Genomic DNA, 18,656 nt, shown 5'->3' on the forward strand with positions numbered 1-18,656 from the left:
AAGTGACACTTCCTTTATGTCATAAACGTGGATAAGTTTGTCCAGATAACTTTGTTCTTACAGACACCAGAATCTGAGAAATGCTGTTTTTAAAGCTCTACAAAGGAGAACAGAAAAGAGTGCTTTCCACCCAACAGTGTGATCTCCAAACCTTTTCTTGTCGGTGCTACCATGATTTAATTAACTTCCATCTGCTGATGGCTACGTAAGCCATTCAGTGTCACTTTTGCCCTGAGGGATAATGCTGTAGCATGCATCTGTTTGAACTGTTTCTTCAGACAGGATTCCAAGATTGGAGGGTCTGACTAGAGTAGTAGGCATGTGAATTGGATTTGAGACGATCCCTTTCCGTGATCCACTACACAGCCTTGCCTGTTTACAACCCACCACAGAAAAGTTCTGGGTTTCCCATACCTTGAGTGCTATCAGCTCGTTTTCTTATTTCTGTTGTGGCTTTAGCAATACAGAACTGTATTAGACTCTTTTTTTCCCCCACATCAGTTCTATAACTAGATCAGTATGGCAATTTTGCCTAAGAAAATAAGTATGGCCACCCAGGGTCATGGCAGCAGGCAGTCTGTCTTCCCTACAGTCTTGAAGAGCAGTGGTGCAGTATACAGAGACACAAAGTAAGTTTCCTGTGACTTCCTTCCAGAGAGCGTTACCTACTGACTCTCACACACTCCGGATTCCCCAGCATGCTTAGAGGCTCCGGGGTCAGTTACTTCTGCTCTTTGACACATTTGTTTTTGTTTCCGTGAAGAATGTTTTGCCTGAAAGTAGTTGAAGAAAACAGCTTCTCTCTCTCACTTGGCTCACCAGCAAAAATACTCATCTGTGACTTTTCTTCTCCCTGTTATCTTCTGAGTTTAAAGCACAAGATCAGAGAATGAAGAGGCAAACTTTGGCATACTCATCCACCCCAGTACACTCACTCAGATGTACTTAACAGGAATCAAAGATCTCTCTCTGAGCTCTTTTGCAATAATGGCATAAGTTTACAACCACCCCACCCTGAATGCAACCGATCTCCTCTGAAATAATGACACGTTTAAGATAGCTCTTTCCTCTGTTCTGCTTTTGAATGCTTCCAAATTTAAGGAATTCTAAAAAGTAAACCAGGATATGCCAGAATGACGATCAGATCAAAATATTTCCTTCTTAGTGTACCAGTTACAGTCAACATTGAAACACATGCTCCTTCAGCTGAAGGCTCATCTTACCCCAACTACATTTTTATTCTCTGATATTTTCAATTAAAACAGTTATTTAAATTCAAACAAGACTTATAGTCATAAGGATTTGAAATGTACTTCTTTATTTTTCTTTTCCATTTTTTATTAGGTATTTAGCTCATTTACATTTCCAATGCTATACCAAAAGTCCCCCATAGCCACCCACCCCCACTCCCCTACCCACCCACTCCCCCTTTTTGGCCCTGGCGTTCCCCTGTACTGGGGCATATAAAGTTTGCATGTCCAATGGGCCTCTCTTTCCAGTGATGGCCGACTAGGCCATCTTTGAAATGTACTTCTTGTTGTCAAATATTTATCAGGCTGAAATTTCTTGGGCACACAACTCAGAGTTACACTCACCAATGTATTCACACTTCATTATAGAGCATCAAAATGAAAAATACAATTCAGTGTTTGATTGACTGTATTAGACATATATTTACATTTTAAAGAGCCAAGATAATCCTTTTGTCTGGCTTTTTAATTTAGATTAGCATTCACTATACAGGTGATATTGCTTTAATTTGTTATTTTTTACCACGTGTAAAAGGTAAAAATAGGGCCAGCAAGATGGTTCAGTGAGTAAATGTGCTTGTGATACAAGCCTGACTACTTTATTTGGACATTCTGACCCCAAGTAAAATGCCAGAGTGTGCTGTGGCAGCTTGTGCCAGTAAAGACAGCAGTCCTGTGGGAAGTTGAAGAGGAGACAGACAAATCTCCTTATAGCTCATGAGCTAGGTAGCTGGCCATAGCAATGGCAAAAGTAGGACACAACCTTCCTCAGGTCCAATGTGGACAGGGGACAGGGACTGTGGAGATTTCTTAGTAGTTACACACACACTTTCTAAGTTGTAGAGAAACTAGGTTTCCTTCCTAGCACCTACATCACAGCTCACAACATCTGGAATGCCTACACATAAAGTAAAAATAATTTTTTTTAAAATGTAGAAAGGCTAGGATTGTTCAGATAACCCACCTCCACAAATGTAGGGAGGGCAAGTCCCTGTATTTTCAGTTTTTAATTGCTGGACCTGTATTGTCAGTCTAGCAGAATATGTAACTGTTTGTCACTTCCTCATTTGTTCCCAAAGCAAGGCAAGCTGTAACCCCCAAACCCAACTGGAAGACTGAAGGAGTGTGGGTTTTGCATAATAAAGAGCTGGCTGCTCAGGCCAAAGAACTAGCAACAGGAAGGATGGATAGGTAGGTAGGTAGATAGATAGATAGATAGATAGATAGATAGATAGATAGATAGATAGCAGAATAATCTTGTGGTTTAATATTATGTTAATGGGAAAATTTTAAAGTACATTTTCTCTGGGTGTTAAATGAATAAAGATGAATAAGTTTGGCTAGAAAACATTTCAGTATTACCATTATCAGGGGTGCCCGCATAATCACAATGGGTTTCCTTCTGAAACAGGTCTGTGGTTCTCTCCATTGCTTTCAATAAATATGAAGGAATTGGCATAAGAAAACATATCTTCTGCCATGGAAACATAAAATTCTACTATATCTCTAGCAGAAAGTGAGAAAAGACTAAATTCTTGTTTTCTGGTGCCTATGAAGTGACTTAAATGTTGACCATATTTTAAAGAGTTTTGTGTGAAGGATGAATTTACAGAGAAGACAAAGATGTTAAAAATAAGTTTTCACTAGAAGCTGAGACAGGTCATCATTTAGGCAGTGGCAGCCAAGGCACCTCCATTGTTCATCATAGGTAAGATGTGCGTGCGCGCGCGTGTGTGTGTGTGTGTGTGTGTGTGTGTGTGTGTGTGTTCATGAAGCAGGTCCAAGATCACTGTGTAAAGATCACACACATTAAAGCTATGGAACAGCTACAAGGTACAGATGAAATTCATCAGATGTCTCCAAACAAGTAATGCAAAAATCACTGAGAGAGTACCAGTATGTTTGCTCTACTATTTATGTCCTGTTGGGCGATGCTTTCTCTAGGCATGGAGTTGGGATGTATGACCAGAGAAGGATTTTTCCTCAACTTGGCGAAAATGAGGCTGGACCACCAGAGTCCTGCATATTCTGGCATGTGCTAACATTCTTTCTGGGAAGTAGATTGTAAATTACCCTAGATGCTAGTCGTTCTTCTGTCCCCTCCCCAGACACAAGCATTCCAGGGTGACCTGAACTTAACAAGCGTTCTCCATTCAAAACAATTAGCAATTCCCATCAGAAAGAGTTAATAAACATGTGGATGTTTTCCTATGACACAACACTCAGAATCCAGATGCATTTCTTTATCACACCCCATCTTTTACCCAGGTACCACCATCACTACCCAGTTTGGAACTAAGCCACTGGAGTTATTTAGGAACAGAGCTTCGAAGTCGATAGTCAGCCATAGAGTGGGCTGCAGAAGCCTGCCTCTGCTCTGTGTTTGACAGTCTGGGTTTTAGTTAAAGGTGGGCTGTAGGAGGGATTGATGCTTTTGTGTTATGCTGAGCTTTGTAGGAAGCACAGACACCATTAAGTCTGTGTGACTCATCAGACATATGATAGAGGAAGCCCAGCTTAAACACTGCTTGGCATAGCAACCATAAAAGTTGATTAGCTTGCATTCCCTTTCTTGCATGTCTTTCCCACTGTAATTTTCAGTTCCAGGAGATTCCTTTCTTTCTCTTGAGCTCTACTTTTATCAGAAGCCCACATCATTCAGCAGTGCACTCTGGCTTCTAGGAGACGTTCACCCTTCTGCTTCTGTAAGGGAAGAGCGCTCTTCTGGTTCTTCCCCTGAGCCCCTCTGGGTTTCCCCACAAGCCTATCTCAAGTGGATGATAGGTTTTATGATTGGCTGCTCTGTCAGAGTCTGTGCCATGTTTGATGACTACCACAGAACGCACGCTCTGTTGTTAGCTCACTAGAAATCATTCTTTAGCTGTAGCAGAATTTATTTATATAGACATATCATTATGCCTTGACTTCAGAATCTGCTAACTGCCCAGGCCCCTAGGAAATACTACTGTTTCATTCAGAAAGTGTCTGATGCTATCAGTCAACCTGAAGAGTGATCCAAGTCTACCCTGAACACCAGCCCCAGCCTCAAATGACACAGACTGTGACCACAATTTGAGTGCATTCTAGGAGCAGAGAAAGAGTGGCCCTGGGCTATTTGAAATGGTTAAAGAAAAATAAAAAGATTTTCATCTTTTCTGTGCTTTGAGAAGTAGGTCATTCTCCCTTTCTCTGGAGGTATAAATTATAGGGTTTTCCAGGCCTTAATCACAGTGATGGTTACCAGTTTTTAAGAAGATCATTATCATGGTTGGCTATTAGTGATGCTGTTGCATTTTGGTTTTTTTAAAAATATTTTTTATTATTACGTATTTTCCTCAATTACATTTAGAATGCTATCCCAAAAGTCCCCCATACCCTCCCCCCCACCTTCCCTACCCACCCATTCCCACTTTTTGGCCCTGGCATTCCCCTGTACTGGGGCATATAAAGTTTGCGTGTCCAATGGGCCTCTCTTTCCAGTGATGGCTGACTAGGCCATCTTTTGATACATATGCAGCTAGAGTCAAGAGCTCCGGGGTACTGGTTAGTTCATAATGTTGTTGCACCTACAGGGTTGCAGATCTCTTTAACTCCTTGAATACTTTCTCTAGCTCCTCCATTGGGGGCCCTGTGCTCCATCCAATAGCTGACTGTGAGCATCTACTTATGTGTTTGCTAGGCCCCAGCCTAGTCTCACAAGAGACAGCTATATCTGGGTCCTTTCAGCAAAATCTTGCTAGTGTATGCAATGGTTGAACCCCAGGAAGTAAACAAGAAGGCACTCATCTCTCATATATACCATTCTTGGCTGTGTTGGAATGGCCTCTCATCACTTATTAACCCCATAGGTCTCCCATGAGGGGTAAAATTAAAGATACCATCTTAAGAAAGCCAGGTTACATGACTCTGTAAAGACCCAGTTCTTCTGAAGAAATATTAGCAAAAGTTAAAGAATAGCAGACCAAGTAAACTATTATTACTGACTTCCATTTCCTTCATAGGAAATTGAGACACTCTCAGCTCCACAGAGAGCTGTCTAGCCAAAGCAGTTTCAGTTGCCTTTTGGGACACACATGCCACTTGCATTGTGTATTGACATTGTCCTGCTCCTGCATTACACAACAGAGAGGAAAAAAAAAAAAAAAAAAAACAGAAAATGGGTCTGCACACAGGGCCTAGGGCTAGATACAACACATTGCCTGTTTTTGATTTGAGAATAGTTGGAATGGTTGTTTGTTTGTTTGTTTTTAATTTTAAATGGCGAAAGAAAGAAAGGAAGAAAGAAAGAGAGAGAGAAAGAAAGAAAAAAGAAAGAAAGAAAGAAAGAAAGAAAGAAAGAAAGAAAGAAAGCAAAGCAAAGAGAAAAGAACTTTTGATACATAAAAATTAAACCATACTGAAATGTTAATGCTCATAATATTGTATGGAAATAAAGCACACCCATATATGTGTATGTTATTAATGAGAAGCTATTGGCCACTTTGCATTTGTTAAACAGGGATGTAGCATGCCCACTGCTATGTCTACTTGCCGTAGACAGACATTCACTCAAAAAGAGTAAATGCAACCTGGAAAGTGCCAGGAGAGAAACCTCTGAAAACTGATGAGAGGATGGATAATCAATTTAGGGTCAGCAAAGCCCATGTGGAGGGAAAGTCTTGAGCTAAATTTGGAAGGAGAGCGGAAGCATGGGGAGGGTCTAGAGGGGAGAAACTGCTGAGACTAAGCAACATACTTATGGTAGTTCATGGCCCTTTGCTTTCTCCCCTCCCCCTCCCCCTCCCTCCCCTCCCCCTCCCCCTCCCTCCCCTCCCCCTCCACCTCCACCTCCACCTCCACCTCCTCCTCCTCCTCCCCCTCCTCCTCCTCCTCCTCCTCCTCCTCCTCCTCCTCCTCCTCCTCCTCCTTCTTCTTCTTCTTCTTCTTCTTCTTCTTCTTCTTCTTCTTCTTCTTCCTCTCTCTCTCTCCCTCTCTCTCTCTCTCTCTCTCTCTCTCTCTCTCTCTCTTCCTTTCTTTCTTAATTCTGTTTCATTATATAGTCCTGGCTGGACAGGAACTTCAGATACAAACAGACTGGCCTCTAAATCATAGTTCCAGAGACCCTAAGAAAATTTTCTTCATATAGTTGAACATGCTGATACTGAAGAAATATCATTGATAATCATATAGGGGAAGGTAATAAAGATATTCAAATGACTTAAGCAAGTGATTAGGGGTTTCTTAGGTCTGGTGGAATGCTTCCATAATGAAAAGAGATCCATCAGATGGCACGATGATCACTGCAGAACCAATCAGAAGCAGTTGCAGCTGTGGATTTAGGGAAAGCCTCTCAGGTGGGACTCACTCAGGCTGATATCAATTCCTGTAGGGTGGGGCATCAGAAGATTGTTAAAGGAGAGAGAGAGAGAGATTATTAATTCTTCTTGACAATTTATCATTGTCAGAATTTATGGGGAATCCTAGGGAATGTGGCCAGCAAGCAGCTCGAATCAAGAGGTCTGCCGTTGAAGATAGGCATTGGGGGTAGAGATTTCTATGTGGTAGTTGAGAACAGTGTCTACAAGGAAAATGATTTAAGCAAGATGAGCTGATGTTTGGGGAACACAGGAAGATGGAAAGGGCAGACGATCATGGCCAGAGTAGGAAAGGTAAGCTAAAGTGGAGAGGGGATTGAGTGGTCCAGCTGGCAATAGTTCCAGTTAAGGAGAGCAAAGCAGATGTGGCAGTGTGGAGGAGCACAGAGATGAGTCACATTGCAGCAGCATGAAGTGGGGAACAAGAGGGCTCGAAATAAAAGTTCCCAGGATCTTTGGGGATTTCCGAATTCAGAGCTCCTAGGATCCATGCACCAGTGTAAGCCCCTCACATCAGTCTTCATAGTTGATCTTCACAGCAAACTGAGAGGTGGGGCATTGTCGTTCTCACCTTAGGGATGATGAGCATCCCTGACAGTTAGCTCCTGATCATGGTCACACAGACTACAAACAAGATCCAAGGCTGGAATTGTGTTGATCTGCAGAAAGACTAAGAATACTTATGTGACAGATAATTATATTGACTGTTTATTTAAAAATCCCTTCTTCAAAAATGTAAACTTTAATAATTTACAAAATTTGTTGACTATATAGTAAAAGGAACTGTGTAAATTATGAAGATATGGAACAAGGAGTAAATATTAAGATTGGAAAAGCCAATTTTAAATGAGAAAATACTTCTTAAAATCCCAAAGAAATATAGGTGTGTGTGTATACAAGTACTTGTATGTGTGTGTGGATATATATATATATATATATATGAATATATATTAAGGCATATAAACTCATATACTTGTATATGCACATATATATCTTTGGGGTATATATATGTATATATACAAGTATATGAGTTTATATGCCTTAATATATAATATATATTTTTATATATAAAATGTATCATTATATATAAATAAAGATATATATCTTTACTCATACACTTATTCCTAATTAATCAAACAAAAAGTATACATTAGTAAAAAGTAGAAAACATAATAACCTATCCTCTAATTCCTTTCTCTCCATGATTTTACTTAATAAAAATTATTTGTATAAAGAATCACATGAGGTTTGAAGAGCAGGTTCAATGGGTAAAGGGGTTTACAGTGTAAGCCTACTGAACTAAGTGTTATATCTGGAACTCACAAAGGATGGAAGGAAAGAACACATCAACATTACACACACACACACACACACACACACACACACTCCTACCTCATCTTGAAGTTTTTCAGGTTCCTTCTGCCAAGAGAATTATTTTAATCCCCTCTTACTTGCTATACCATGGATTTATAACCTGCAGCAGTTTATAGCCTTGGAGGAATGTTCCATGACTCTACCAGCAGCAGGTTTGAGCTCCAAGGTTAGTAACTGAGTGATCAAAAGAGTTTCTAACTACCAAGGAATAATAAAATAATAATAATAAAAACAATTGATTGGGAAATTAACTTCAACAGCAAGGTTGAGATGAATAGATGCTTGTTTTTCATTTTCTTTTTCCTGGAAACAAATGGAGAGGAATCCACACTGTTCCTGAGGCTCCAGTCGTGCCACAATCATTTATAAGCATCAGGGTTCATAACTGTTTTGATTCAGCCAAGTGTTTGGGGACCAGGTTGACAGGAGAACTGAGGAGGATGTACAGTTTCTTGGCTAAATACAAATCCCCTGTGACTCTTTTGACACTAATGATCCCTCTGTTCACACCTCCTTTTCCCTGAAGGCAAAGCCTACTGTCATAGAATATGGGCAATGATGACCCCTTAAGCTTCTTTTCAAATCTAGTTTTGAATCACACATTTGAATTCCTCTGCCAGGGTTTTAAAATATTACTTTATGTTTGAAAGAACTATAGTCAAGGTTTTAAGCACACTAATTCAGTTTGTGCTTGTCAGGCATTCCAGAGATCCCACTGGTGCCTGCTATTCTTCTTTTTCTTCTTCTTCTTCTTCTTCTTCTTCTTCTTCTTCTTTTTTTTTTTTTTTTTTATTTTCATTCTCTGGAATTCAGCAAGGACTGATTGAGTTTTTACCATATGCCAGGAAATGGAATAGGAACAACATCGATGTAAAGGAAAAAGAAGACAGGGCTCAGACAGCCTGCGAATACACAGTAGGAACCACGGTGTTTTTACAAGATATTTCAGTACAAGAGATTAACAGTACAGATCTTTCCTACGGGAGCTGGAGATGATAGGAAGGCTGGCAGATTTTGCTTAATAAGGAAACAGGGAATAATCTGGCCTTCAAAGATCACTATGAGGAGATATTTTCTTTTATGTTGCCAATCCATGTTTGCTGTAGACAAAGCAGGCAGTGCTCATTTACTGCAACAGCGACGAGTAGAAAAGAACACATTTAACCTGTATCCTTTTGGCAAAGGGTCGGCTTTCATGCCAGTGAAATCAGTGCATCAAGGTGGGCTCCACAGCCTGGGTCTCTTCTCAGCCCTGGTGTGATCAGCCTTGAAGATCCAGCCTGACAGGGCTCCTCCCATCCACCTGTGGATTGTAGATGTCACAGAGCATGGAGACAATGCCATAGAACAGACATGATGTTTATGAGGTGTACTCTGAGGAACTCCGTCAATTGTTCATCCATCACTATTAGGGTCTCTAATAGTGTAATGTTCACTTCTTGATGTGTACAATTATCTCCATTAAGGATATGGTGGCTTTTTTTTTTTTTTTTTACAGCAGTACCTAGAATTTAGCCAGTGTCTATACCAAGGCTTGTTTTCTTTTTCATGGCAGAACTCATCATAGTTACCAAGTTTCTCCTGCACAGGGGTTCTTCTGCCAGGGCTAATAGTGAATTTGTGCTTGCTGTTGGCTATTAGAACCAGCACTGCACTCTCAGATTGGCTCTAGATAATTCTAAGAAGAGCAAGGTTTCTATCATTGCCATTCCACAATAGGAAAATCAGCATATCTTTTGTGGATAAAAGTGTGTGTTATATTGGCTACTTCTTTATGTAATTTATTTTTGTATGGCCATCACAAAACACCCACTTATGATTAGCACATTGTGGTTTACAGAGCCCTCATCTGACATCAATTTATAATAACTATTTTGTGATGGAGTATATAATGTTTGGCTTTATTTCACTTTTGATGTCTGGCTATTTTACATTATTATGTTTTTAGCCTTCATGTATAGTTCAGTTCAACAACAGAAATGTTGTAGCCCATAGAGAAATAACTGACTTATTATTTCTTCAAGACACTTTTGAACAATACTCAACAAGGAGATACTTTTTCAGCAATGGCTTCTACACTTATCTACATTTCTTTAAGCACTGGGAACGCAGCTAGAAGAGCGAATGCACTTCATGGCATTTTACAGTTTTGTTTTGTTTTGTTTTTAATGATCATGATTGAGGGTGGACAGAAGGATGAACACAGTATACTTTCAAAGATCAGAGAACAGCTCCATAGAACTTGTTCTCTCCTTCTACCTTTAAGTGGGCCCTGAGGACTGAACTCAGGTAGTCCGGTGTCAGCCCACTAAGCACCACTCCAGCCTTTCACGGAATTTTAGCAAAGTTTATCACATCAAGGATATGGTGAACTTCAGTTTTTTGAGTGTTTTTAGACTTCCTACACAGTTCAGTTCAGCAATAGAAATCTTTACATTTGACCATTTTGCACACGGACCTTCTAAAACAACAACACTACTATTTTCACCAACTTTTGCCAAAAATAAAGGCATCAAAGCAAGGCCAATTGGAGCCATTGCCTCCACACTGCTCTACTATGTAAGGAATAGAGGTGTGCAAAGTTTCAGGCTGCTTTTAGAGCCACTGACTCTTCAGGTTAATATACTTGCTTTTTTATTTTTTAAAGTAGATTCTTCTCATATATAATACATGCCAATCACAGTTTCATCTCCCTCCACTCTTCCCAGTTCCCACAACTTACTTTTCCCAGATCCTTTCCTGCTCTATCTCCCTTCCAAGAGACAAGAAACACACACACACACACACACACACACACACACACACACACACACACACACACACACACGAGGACCAGGTACATACCTGCATACCCTGTCTTTACCACTTACAGCATTTGAACACATATTCATGCTTGTAACTATACACTGCACATGCACACATACTGGGCTGGTGACATCTTGGCAAAGAAAAAAAGGAGAATTGAAAAGGAGAAATTTTAGGGAATCTCAATCAAAATTCACTTGGGCCAGAGCTCTGCTCCACTTGCCAGCCTTTCCCAATGGCATTTAAGTTGAGCAGAGCAGGATTGTGCTCAGGGATGTCTCTTTTTGATGTGTGAACTTCCTGGGAAAGGAGAGAGGAGTATAACTTATCCAATAACTAGGCAAAGTCTTCACAACTCATGCCTTCCAAGAAGACTCTGAGATCCTTCTCCCCATGAAGTAGATAGGTGTGGGCAGGGACGTGGGTTTTTGACCACTATTATTTTGGTATGGATTGTTACATGAAGACTCGTGTTGAAATGAAGGTTTTTAGGTCCTGGTGCTGTATTCAGAGGCAAGGCTCTGGGAATGTGATTGGATTTTAGGACTCAGACCTACTCAGTTCATCATTATGAATTCATCACTTGATGGACATAGTGGAAAGTGATAGAAATTTGGAACTAGCACTCTGCCTCCTGGATGCCACGAGGTCAGATGCCTTCTCCCTTCCAGCCCTCCCTGCCCCACAGTGTGTTTCCCCAGGTTAAGTTCAAATAAGTGGAGCCAGTCAGTCATTGACTGGAATTCCTGAAACCGAGAGCCAAACAATAATTTTCTTCATTAATTTGTCTTCCTTGGGGATTTTGTCTTAGGACAGACAGCATCTTAGTAATATGAAGCAGTATAATGGAAGCTCAGGGGTACTTACAATAGCAACAAATTACATAATGTCTCTCAAACCACAACCTCCAGTGTTTGATTTATTTAAGTTTTAAAGGAAGATGATTATAGTTTTTCTATAATATTGTGGTCAGGTTATATGCCATAACAAACTACTAGAGATTGGATGATTCAAGCAGCAAGAACTTATCTGTCATGGTTCTGGAGGTCAGAATATCAGGGTACTGCCATACTTTATGTCCCATGGAGCCTTTAGGACTCTGCCATCTCCAAGTAATTCTGTTACCTTGTCTTACCTGGACATGGGCAGTGGGAAAGAGGGAGGGATGGAGGAGGGAGGGACAGAGAAAGATGAGTGTTTAGTCAAGGGTGGTTGTAGTTAATAGCAGATGAAATTGATGTTTGAATATAAAACTTGAAACCATCCTTCCATTCATCCATTCCTCTTTCTGCTGTGTGGTGTTGGGTACTGAACCCAGCTCACTGCAACATACCTAGGTAGGCAAGTGTTCTACCACTGAAATACATCTCCAGCCCTATTCTTTGTTAGTTGTGACACTTTGACACTTTGGGTGTAAAAGTAGATAAACAAAAATGTGGTGTGTGTGTGTGTGTCTATGTATGTATGTGTAAGTGTTTGCACATGGCCAGATATATGACCATGTGAACACATGGACCTTGATAAACTTCTTTACCTCTTATAATGTTTCCAAGACAATTATAGATAACATAACATTTTAAAATTTGGGATTGATTTTACTTACATAATTTTTTTATGTCAGTGAACCCAAAATCTGTTTATTCCTACTTTGATTTCCAAGATAATTCTTTAACAAAAAATATTTCCTTGAGTATCAATAATTTTTCAATTAAATATATTGGCAAGGAAAAAAAAAGCCTACGTGCCCTCCACACTCCTCAGTTCTCATACTCTGTCGGTGTCCAGGACACTGAATATAACAAGTATCCTAAAGTAGTTGATATATGTGCTTTATAAAAATTATCCCTGTATTTCCCCGCAAGGTTAATGGATCGAGTGAAATATAAATCCAAGCTTCTTCCTATGTGGCCTGAAATGTCAAGGTTCCATTTGGTCACCCATGGGAAAATACCACTGATGCAGTTGGACCACTGATACAGCTCCTGAAGTTTAGCTTTTCTGTATAATGAACTAGATTTGAGTGAATCCTAAGTCTTGGTTTAAGTTTGTGCTGGTCATGTCTTCCTGTAGCTACCAGCTCTGGTAGCATTTTTCACATTTAATTCATTGAAATTAAAGTAGAGAGGAGAAGTGCCTTGTGGGTAGCATGGGGTACAGTCTTTTTAGGAGAATTTAATCTTCAGAAGGCAAGGGGTAACTCTGAAAGCTCATGGGGGAAATAAAACAAGATCTAGAACATTATTCATGACTCGATGCAATTGATAAGCAGTCCCTGAAGGTGGACAAACAAAAAGATTGTGTCTTCTGAAAACTGAGATTGTACGACCTATTTTGCACATTGTAGGGTAGTAATTTTGAGGAAGTGATCCTAAGAATATATTCCTAGAAAGTGACCATACCCTCTAGTAAATGACCTGTTTCTGGCTTTTCAAAGACGTTTAATGGCAAAAGAATAAAAGGCTGAAATTTGAGTGGTTTTCTGTGATGCAGCCATCACACAATCATCACCACCCCTACACTCACTCCGAATGAGACGACCTCAGAATGTAATTGCTTTATGAGTGAGCTCTCCTATCACATAAGCTCACTATTGATTTTGTAATTAATAGTAATGTCTTATTTTATACAGTTACTACTGCAGAGGAAATCCAAGTACTTCAGTATTGAGGAATTATGACTTATGTCCAAACTCTCCTTCACAATGTAAAACTTGAATGTTTCAAATGCATTTTAAGGAAGAAAAAGAAAAAATAAATCACTGGCTGTGATGAATTCTGAAAGCTTAATGATAGAAGCAGCAATTAAAACCTAGTCATCTTGACTTATAATTCTGGCAGCTCCCTGTAAACAAATGGTCAGTTGGATCAACATCCTTCTTTTCTTTGTGAAAAAGAGCTTTAACATTAATTTTATGCTATTGTCATGATTGACAGGGCACATTCCCCCTGTTATTTTGAGACATAGAAGACTGATCCTCAAAGATATGTTTATTTAATCAGGTCACACATGTTTGTAGCAGACTGGTAAACATCTCTACAAGGTGTTAAATCACATATGCAAGAAACTTATCTTCTGCTAAGAAGGTAGTGCAAATAGACAAATTCTGACTTCCTTTTTCAAAGACTAGATATTCATCTCTGCTTGGCATTGTTTTAGCTGATGAATGTATAAAAGGTAGGGAGAGAGGAAAAAAGATAGGAAGGAAGAAAAACAGAAGAGCAGAAGGAAGGAAGCAAGAGAGGGAAGAAGTGAGAGAGGAAAGTGGGATGTCCTCAGGACAGGCAGGCTCCCAGCCCTCCCCCACTGAGCTGCTGATGAGTAGGCCCTTTCAATTCCTTACTAAAAGCACACTTATTATTCAGCATGAAAATCACTGGGTTGACTGTACCACTTTCTGTTACTACAATCCTCACTATCTTTCCTTTTGTGAAGACTCTTTTCCTGTTACAGTCTACTTATGACTTCTTTTGAAGGTTAGGGTAGCAAAATGTTTTCCCCAAAGTTTTCAATACATGTTAGGTTACTAATAAATTATCTGTTACCATCTTGGGAAATTTGAATTTCTTGGCTGCAAAAACAACAAAACAAAACAAAACAAAAAACAAAAAACCCAACCCATATACAGAATAATAGTTGAACATTTCTATCCCCATTTCCCTACTTGAACTGTAACTCAAAGCACATTTGTAGGCCCCTGTACCCCAACTAGGTTCATTTATCCATTCTTTCTTTACTACTGAAACTTAGATGTTACTATTTTCACCATTTTATGCACTGACCACCTATTTGTACTAAGAAAAAATATGCTGTATTTTTCATTTTCTCATGCCTATGAGAAACTTCATCTCTCCCCATTGTGGCTTTGATATTTGTATTATGGCTTCATGGGATCCACGATAATTCATATGGCTTTGTTCTTTTATGTCACTGCTGTTGTTCATTAGGTCCACACTTTCTAATCTCCCACTCTTTCAAGGACAGATGTTCAGACTGCTTGTGATAATTTTGCAGTAAACACTTTTAGTCACACTTCCCTGTGCTTTGGGGCAGCTGTGCCCCAAGGAGTTCAAGTGCTGTGAAGACGTGTTCAATCTCAGACCCATGGTTAGGCAATAATTGCACTGGCAGGTGTGCACCACTCCCATGCCATACACTACCAGATGAAGTGACCTTGGTCACTCTACTGGCTGACTTCCGATGGCATTTAGCCCTATTGGAAGACAAAATCACAGACCCTCCCCTCCTTGTTAATTGGAAGAGTTGTCTCCTCTGGGGCCTCCTTTTCTTCTGGGAAAGTCACAAGGGTAACAATCTCCTGGAGTGCCTGCTGAAATGTAAACACACGGGAAGTGTAAGCTGTGTTGTGGGCATAGCACCCACAGTGGTGATGGCTCTCTGCTGCTGTGCCACATCTGGTTGATCATCAGCAGTGTATGGTCCCTCAGTTTCTAGTATTGTCTTGATTATTTCCCTGAGGGTATGCTTCAGAGCAATGTGACTATCAGATTCAGAACAAGGACTCTGCAGCCAGGCTGGGTGGGTTTGACTCCTGGCTCTGCCACTTCCAGTTATATGCTCCAGTGAGTTCTTTACAATATCCTCGTAGCTTGGCTCTCCTGTTTGCAAAATGAGAGAAGTGTTTATCTCATAAAGCTGTGGTGGAAATTAAATGAGGCTCTCTCTCTCTCTCTCTCTCTCTCTATATATATATATATATATATATATATATATATATATATATATATACACAAAGTTATCAAAAGAGTTAAGGTGTTCAATAAGTCCTTGTGTGGTTGCTGGAATTAAAAGAAATGCGATGTTCTATCTACTGTATGTCAGTTATTGTTTTACTATTGCTTTAAGAAATGGCTGTGAGCAGAATATCTACCCCTTAGATTGTCAGCTCAGCCCCAGTTCCTATCATCCATGGTATATAGTTGGCACAATGTTAAGCTTAAAAATGAAGCTAGTGATTGAAAGTAATGTAGACAATTCACAGTGTACTGTGAGCCAGATGATGGAAAGGAATTATATCAATGACAGCCAAACTCTTCACATGCTAATCAATTATCTTTTAAAAATGTGCACCTCTACATAGCATGGAGTAGTTTGTCAGTAGCTACCTTATTACTCAGAATCCTGTGTTCTCTGATAATGATGTGGGATGGAGATGAAGCTATGTCTTACATTCCTGACCTTTATACAAGGTGGTGTTTCCAACTTCAGACTATCAACAGTCATTTTCTTTCCTTGAATTTTAGGCCTCATTGTGCATGAAGGAGCTGCCGTTTACAGAGTGTTTAAGCGATGGCGAGCTGTTAATTTGCACTGGGATGTGTTAAATTATGACAAAGCCACAGACATTGAAGAAAGCAGCCGAGGAGAGTCTTCCACAAGTAGGACTTTGTGGCTACCATTGTCAGCTCTGAGGAACAGGAACTTGGTCCACCCAACGCAACTAACCTCACCACGGTTTCAGTGTGGCTATGTGCTATTACATCTATTCAATCGGATGAGGGCCCATGAAGATGTATCGGAAGATAACGGCTCTGGGGAGGTAGTGATGAGAGTGACGTCTGTGTGACAGATGTACACAGCAGCAGAGTGTGGAACCCTGCACATTTCGGAATGTAATTGCAATGAATGGCAAAACCATAGCACTTCTAACTGTACATCCACGAACTTTTTAAAATCTATGCTTTTTATATGAACATTTGAATTGCAAATACATTTTTCTGAAAAAAAAAAAAAGAGGCTCCTTGTTTGTTTTGTGACCTGTCACATCTTTTTAAAGTTAGTTACTGAAATTGTCATGAGTCTTTTAACTCTACTTGGTCAAAGGAATAATGAAAGAAACCATTAAGACCTAAGGTATTTTTCTTGCTTATTTTAAATATACGGAGATCAAAATTTTTGCTTCATGTGCACTTCAGGCACAGCAAAGTGGGTCAATTCAGAATGCTGCAGGCAGGTTCCAGAGAGCTACAGCCTCCAAGTACCCCACAAAACTTCCTGGGGGCATCAACCCACACCTTCTCTCAATTGGAAAACTTGTAACAGCAAACATCTGTCCCAAAGATTGCAAATTCTAGTCATTATGGCTTGCTTTTCAATTAGCACAGGGAGTGCCGTGGAGAAAGAAGGGCACTGTGAAAATGGTTAGGTTCCTGTTCATAGGTAGACATCCCAAGCACATGTAGCCCTGGAAAACTCAACTCACTAAATGCTTCTGGTGCTATAATCAAAGAGACACAAAAGAAAACAGCCTCTTCACATTGTCACAGCCTAATACGCTATCATCATTACTTAGTGTCTTGAATTATCTTAATCAGATTTTCCTCTTATAAAAGGCATATACACCTTCCTAACCATCTAAATGCTACTCCATTGGCTAAATGAAATTCTGAGGGCTATCTTAACCTACAAGCAGTGAAGATTTTTCTGTTCCTTTGAATAAACCAGATTTAAAAAAAAATCAAAAAATAAGCTTTAACTGCTCAGAAAGAGGTTCTAACTAATGGTAGCTGGCAATTATCTATAATCTGTAATATAATGTTTGACACATGTTACAGGGCAATAATGAAATGTGCAAGGAGGCATACTTAGAAATGAGGGTTCTGCCTGCTGATAATAAGTTGAAGTTCACAGACAGATCTAAAGGCTTATGAAACAAGACGCTCTCTATTCTACTTTCTAAAAATCATGTTGGCATCATTGACAATATTATTGTTTGTGTTTATAAGTGTGACTATAATCACTCCATAGAAAACTCTCTCCATTTTGGAAACTCTATTTTTTCCAGTTACAATCCTGCATCACAAACAGTGAAATGGGGAGAGTTTATAGAAATGTGAAGAATGATTCACAAAGCCATTTATGGAGGAGGACTCTACTGATATTGGGAGGCAGATTAAGGGAATGAGGTTATCAGAATTCTATTTCAAATAGAGGTTGTTTGTTTTATAGTCAGATGCTACGTGGTGTGGTTCCAGGAGAGGCTCCTGGACAGCACAGCATCTAATGGGTAACAGTTTTGGTTACTGTTGGTATCCCAGTATAGAGCATGCATTACTAAGACTTCATCAATGGTTCTTTGGCACATTTTAGACTAACAGTACTCCAGCATACAGCAAGCTTCCCCTTGAGTCATGTATACCTGTGAATTTGCATCAACACCCTCACAGGGAAAGGACCCTGGGATAAGAAATTCTCTTCAGTGTATTTGTGGAGTACAGGAGAGAGATTGGCCAGGATGAAAATGCCCAGTGTTATGGCAAGCATGACTGTGCCCTGCCATGAATCATTGTTTGCTTTCTATGTCTAACCCTTAATATCTTTTCTGATCTCCACACACAAATACACTCATACATAGACACTCACATGCATACTCATACATACATACATACATACATACATACATACATATATACATACATGTATATACACACATGAGCACACATACACACAGAGCCTAAATTAATGTTGGAATAAGAAAATAATCAGAATTTCCACACAATAAATGTATCACCCATGAAATAATTTCATGGAAAAGAATGTGTATGTGTGTGTGTGTGAGTGTATACGTGTAGGCATATGTGAGTGTATGTTAGTATGTGTAAGTATGTGTTAGTATGTGTGAGTGTGTGTGAGTGTGTGAGTATGTGTGTATGAGTGTGTGAGTGCATATATGCATGTGTGTAAAGAGAGTTTCGAACTTACTGTTTTAAAATACATAAAAACTTCAAAACTCTTAGTATCATCTCTCAGATTATTATGACAGAAACAACTTTTTCAATTTCAATATCACAACTCAAACTGAATCGTCAACACAAAATGTTTATAATTAGGAAATGAATTGGAAATATCTTAAATT

At 39.6% G+C, this 18,656-nt stretch overlaps 1 protein-coding gene across 2 annotated transcripts in view; it reads left to right on the forward strand.

Moving 5' to 3' along the window:
* Marchf11 (membrane associated ring-CH-type finger 11) overlaps positions 1–16,534 on the forward strand; it is a 100,539-nt gene extending 84,005 nt beyond the window's left edge. For both annotated transcript variants that reach the window (NM_177597.6, NM_001310774.1), the window contains one exon: positions 16,045–16,534. In NM_177597.6, the coding sequence (NP_808265.2) occupies positions 16,045–16,367 (323 nt within the window). In that variant the 3' untranslated portion in view covers positions 16,368–16,534. The remainder of the gene's footprint in view (positions 1–16,044) is intronic.
* Positions 16,535–18,656: the final 2,122 nt, after the last annotated feature.

The sequence above is a fragment of the Mus musculus genome, chromosome 15 (genome assembly GCF_000001635.26).
Source record: "Mus musculus strain C57BL/6J chromosome 15, GRCm38.p6 C57BL/6J".
Taxonomy (NCBI): Eukaryota; Metazoa; Chordata; class Mammalia; order Rodentia; family Muridae; genus Mus; species Mus musculus.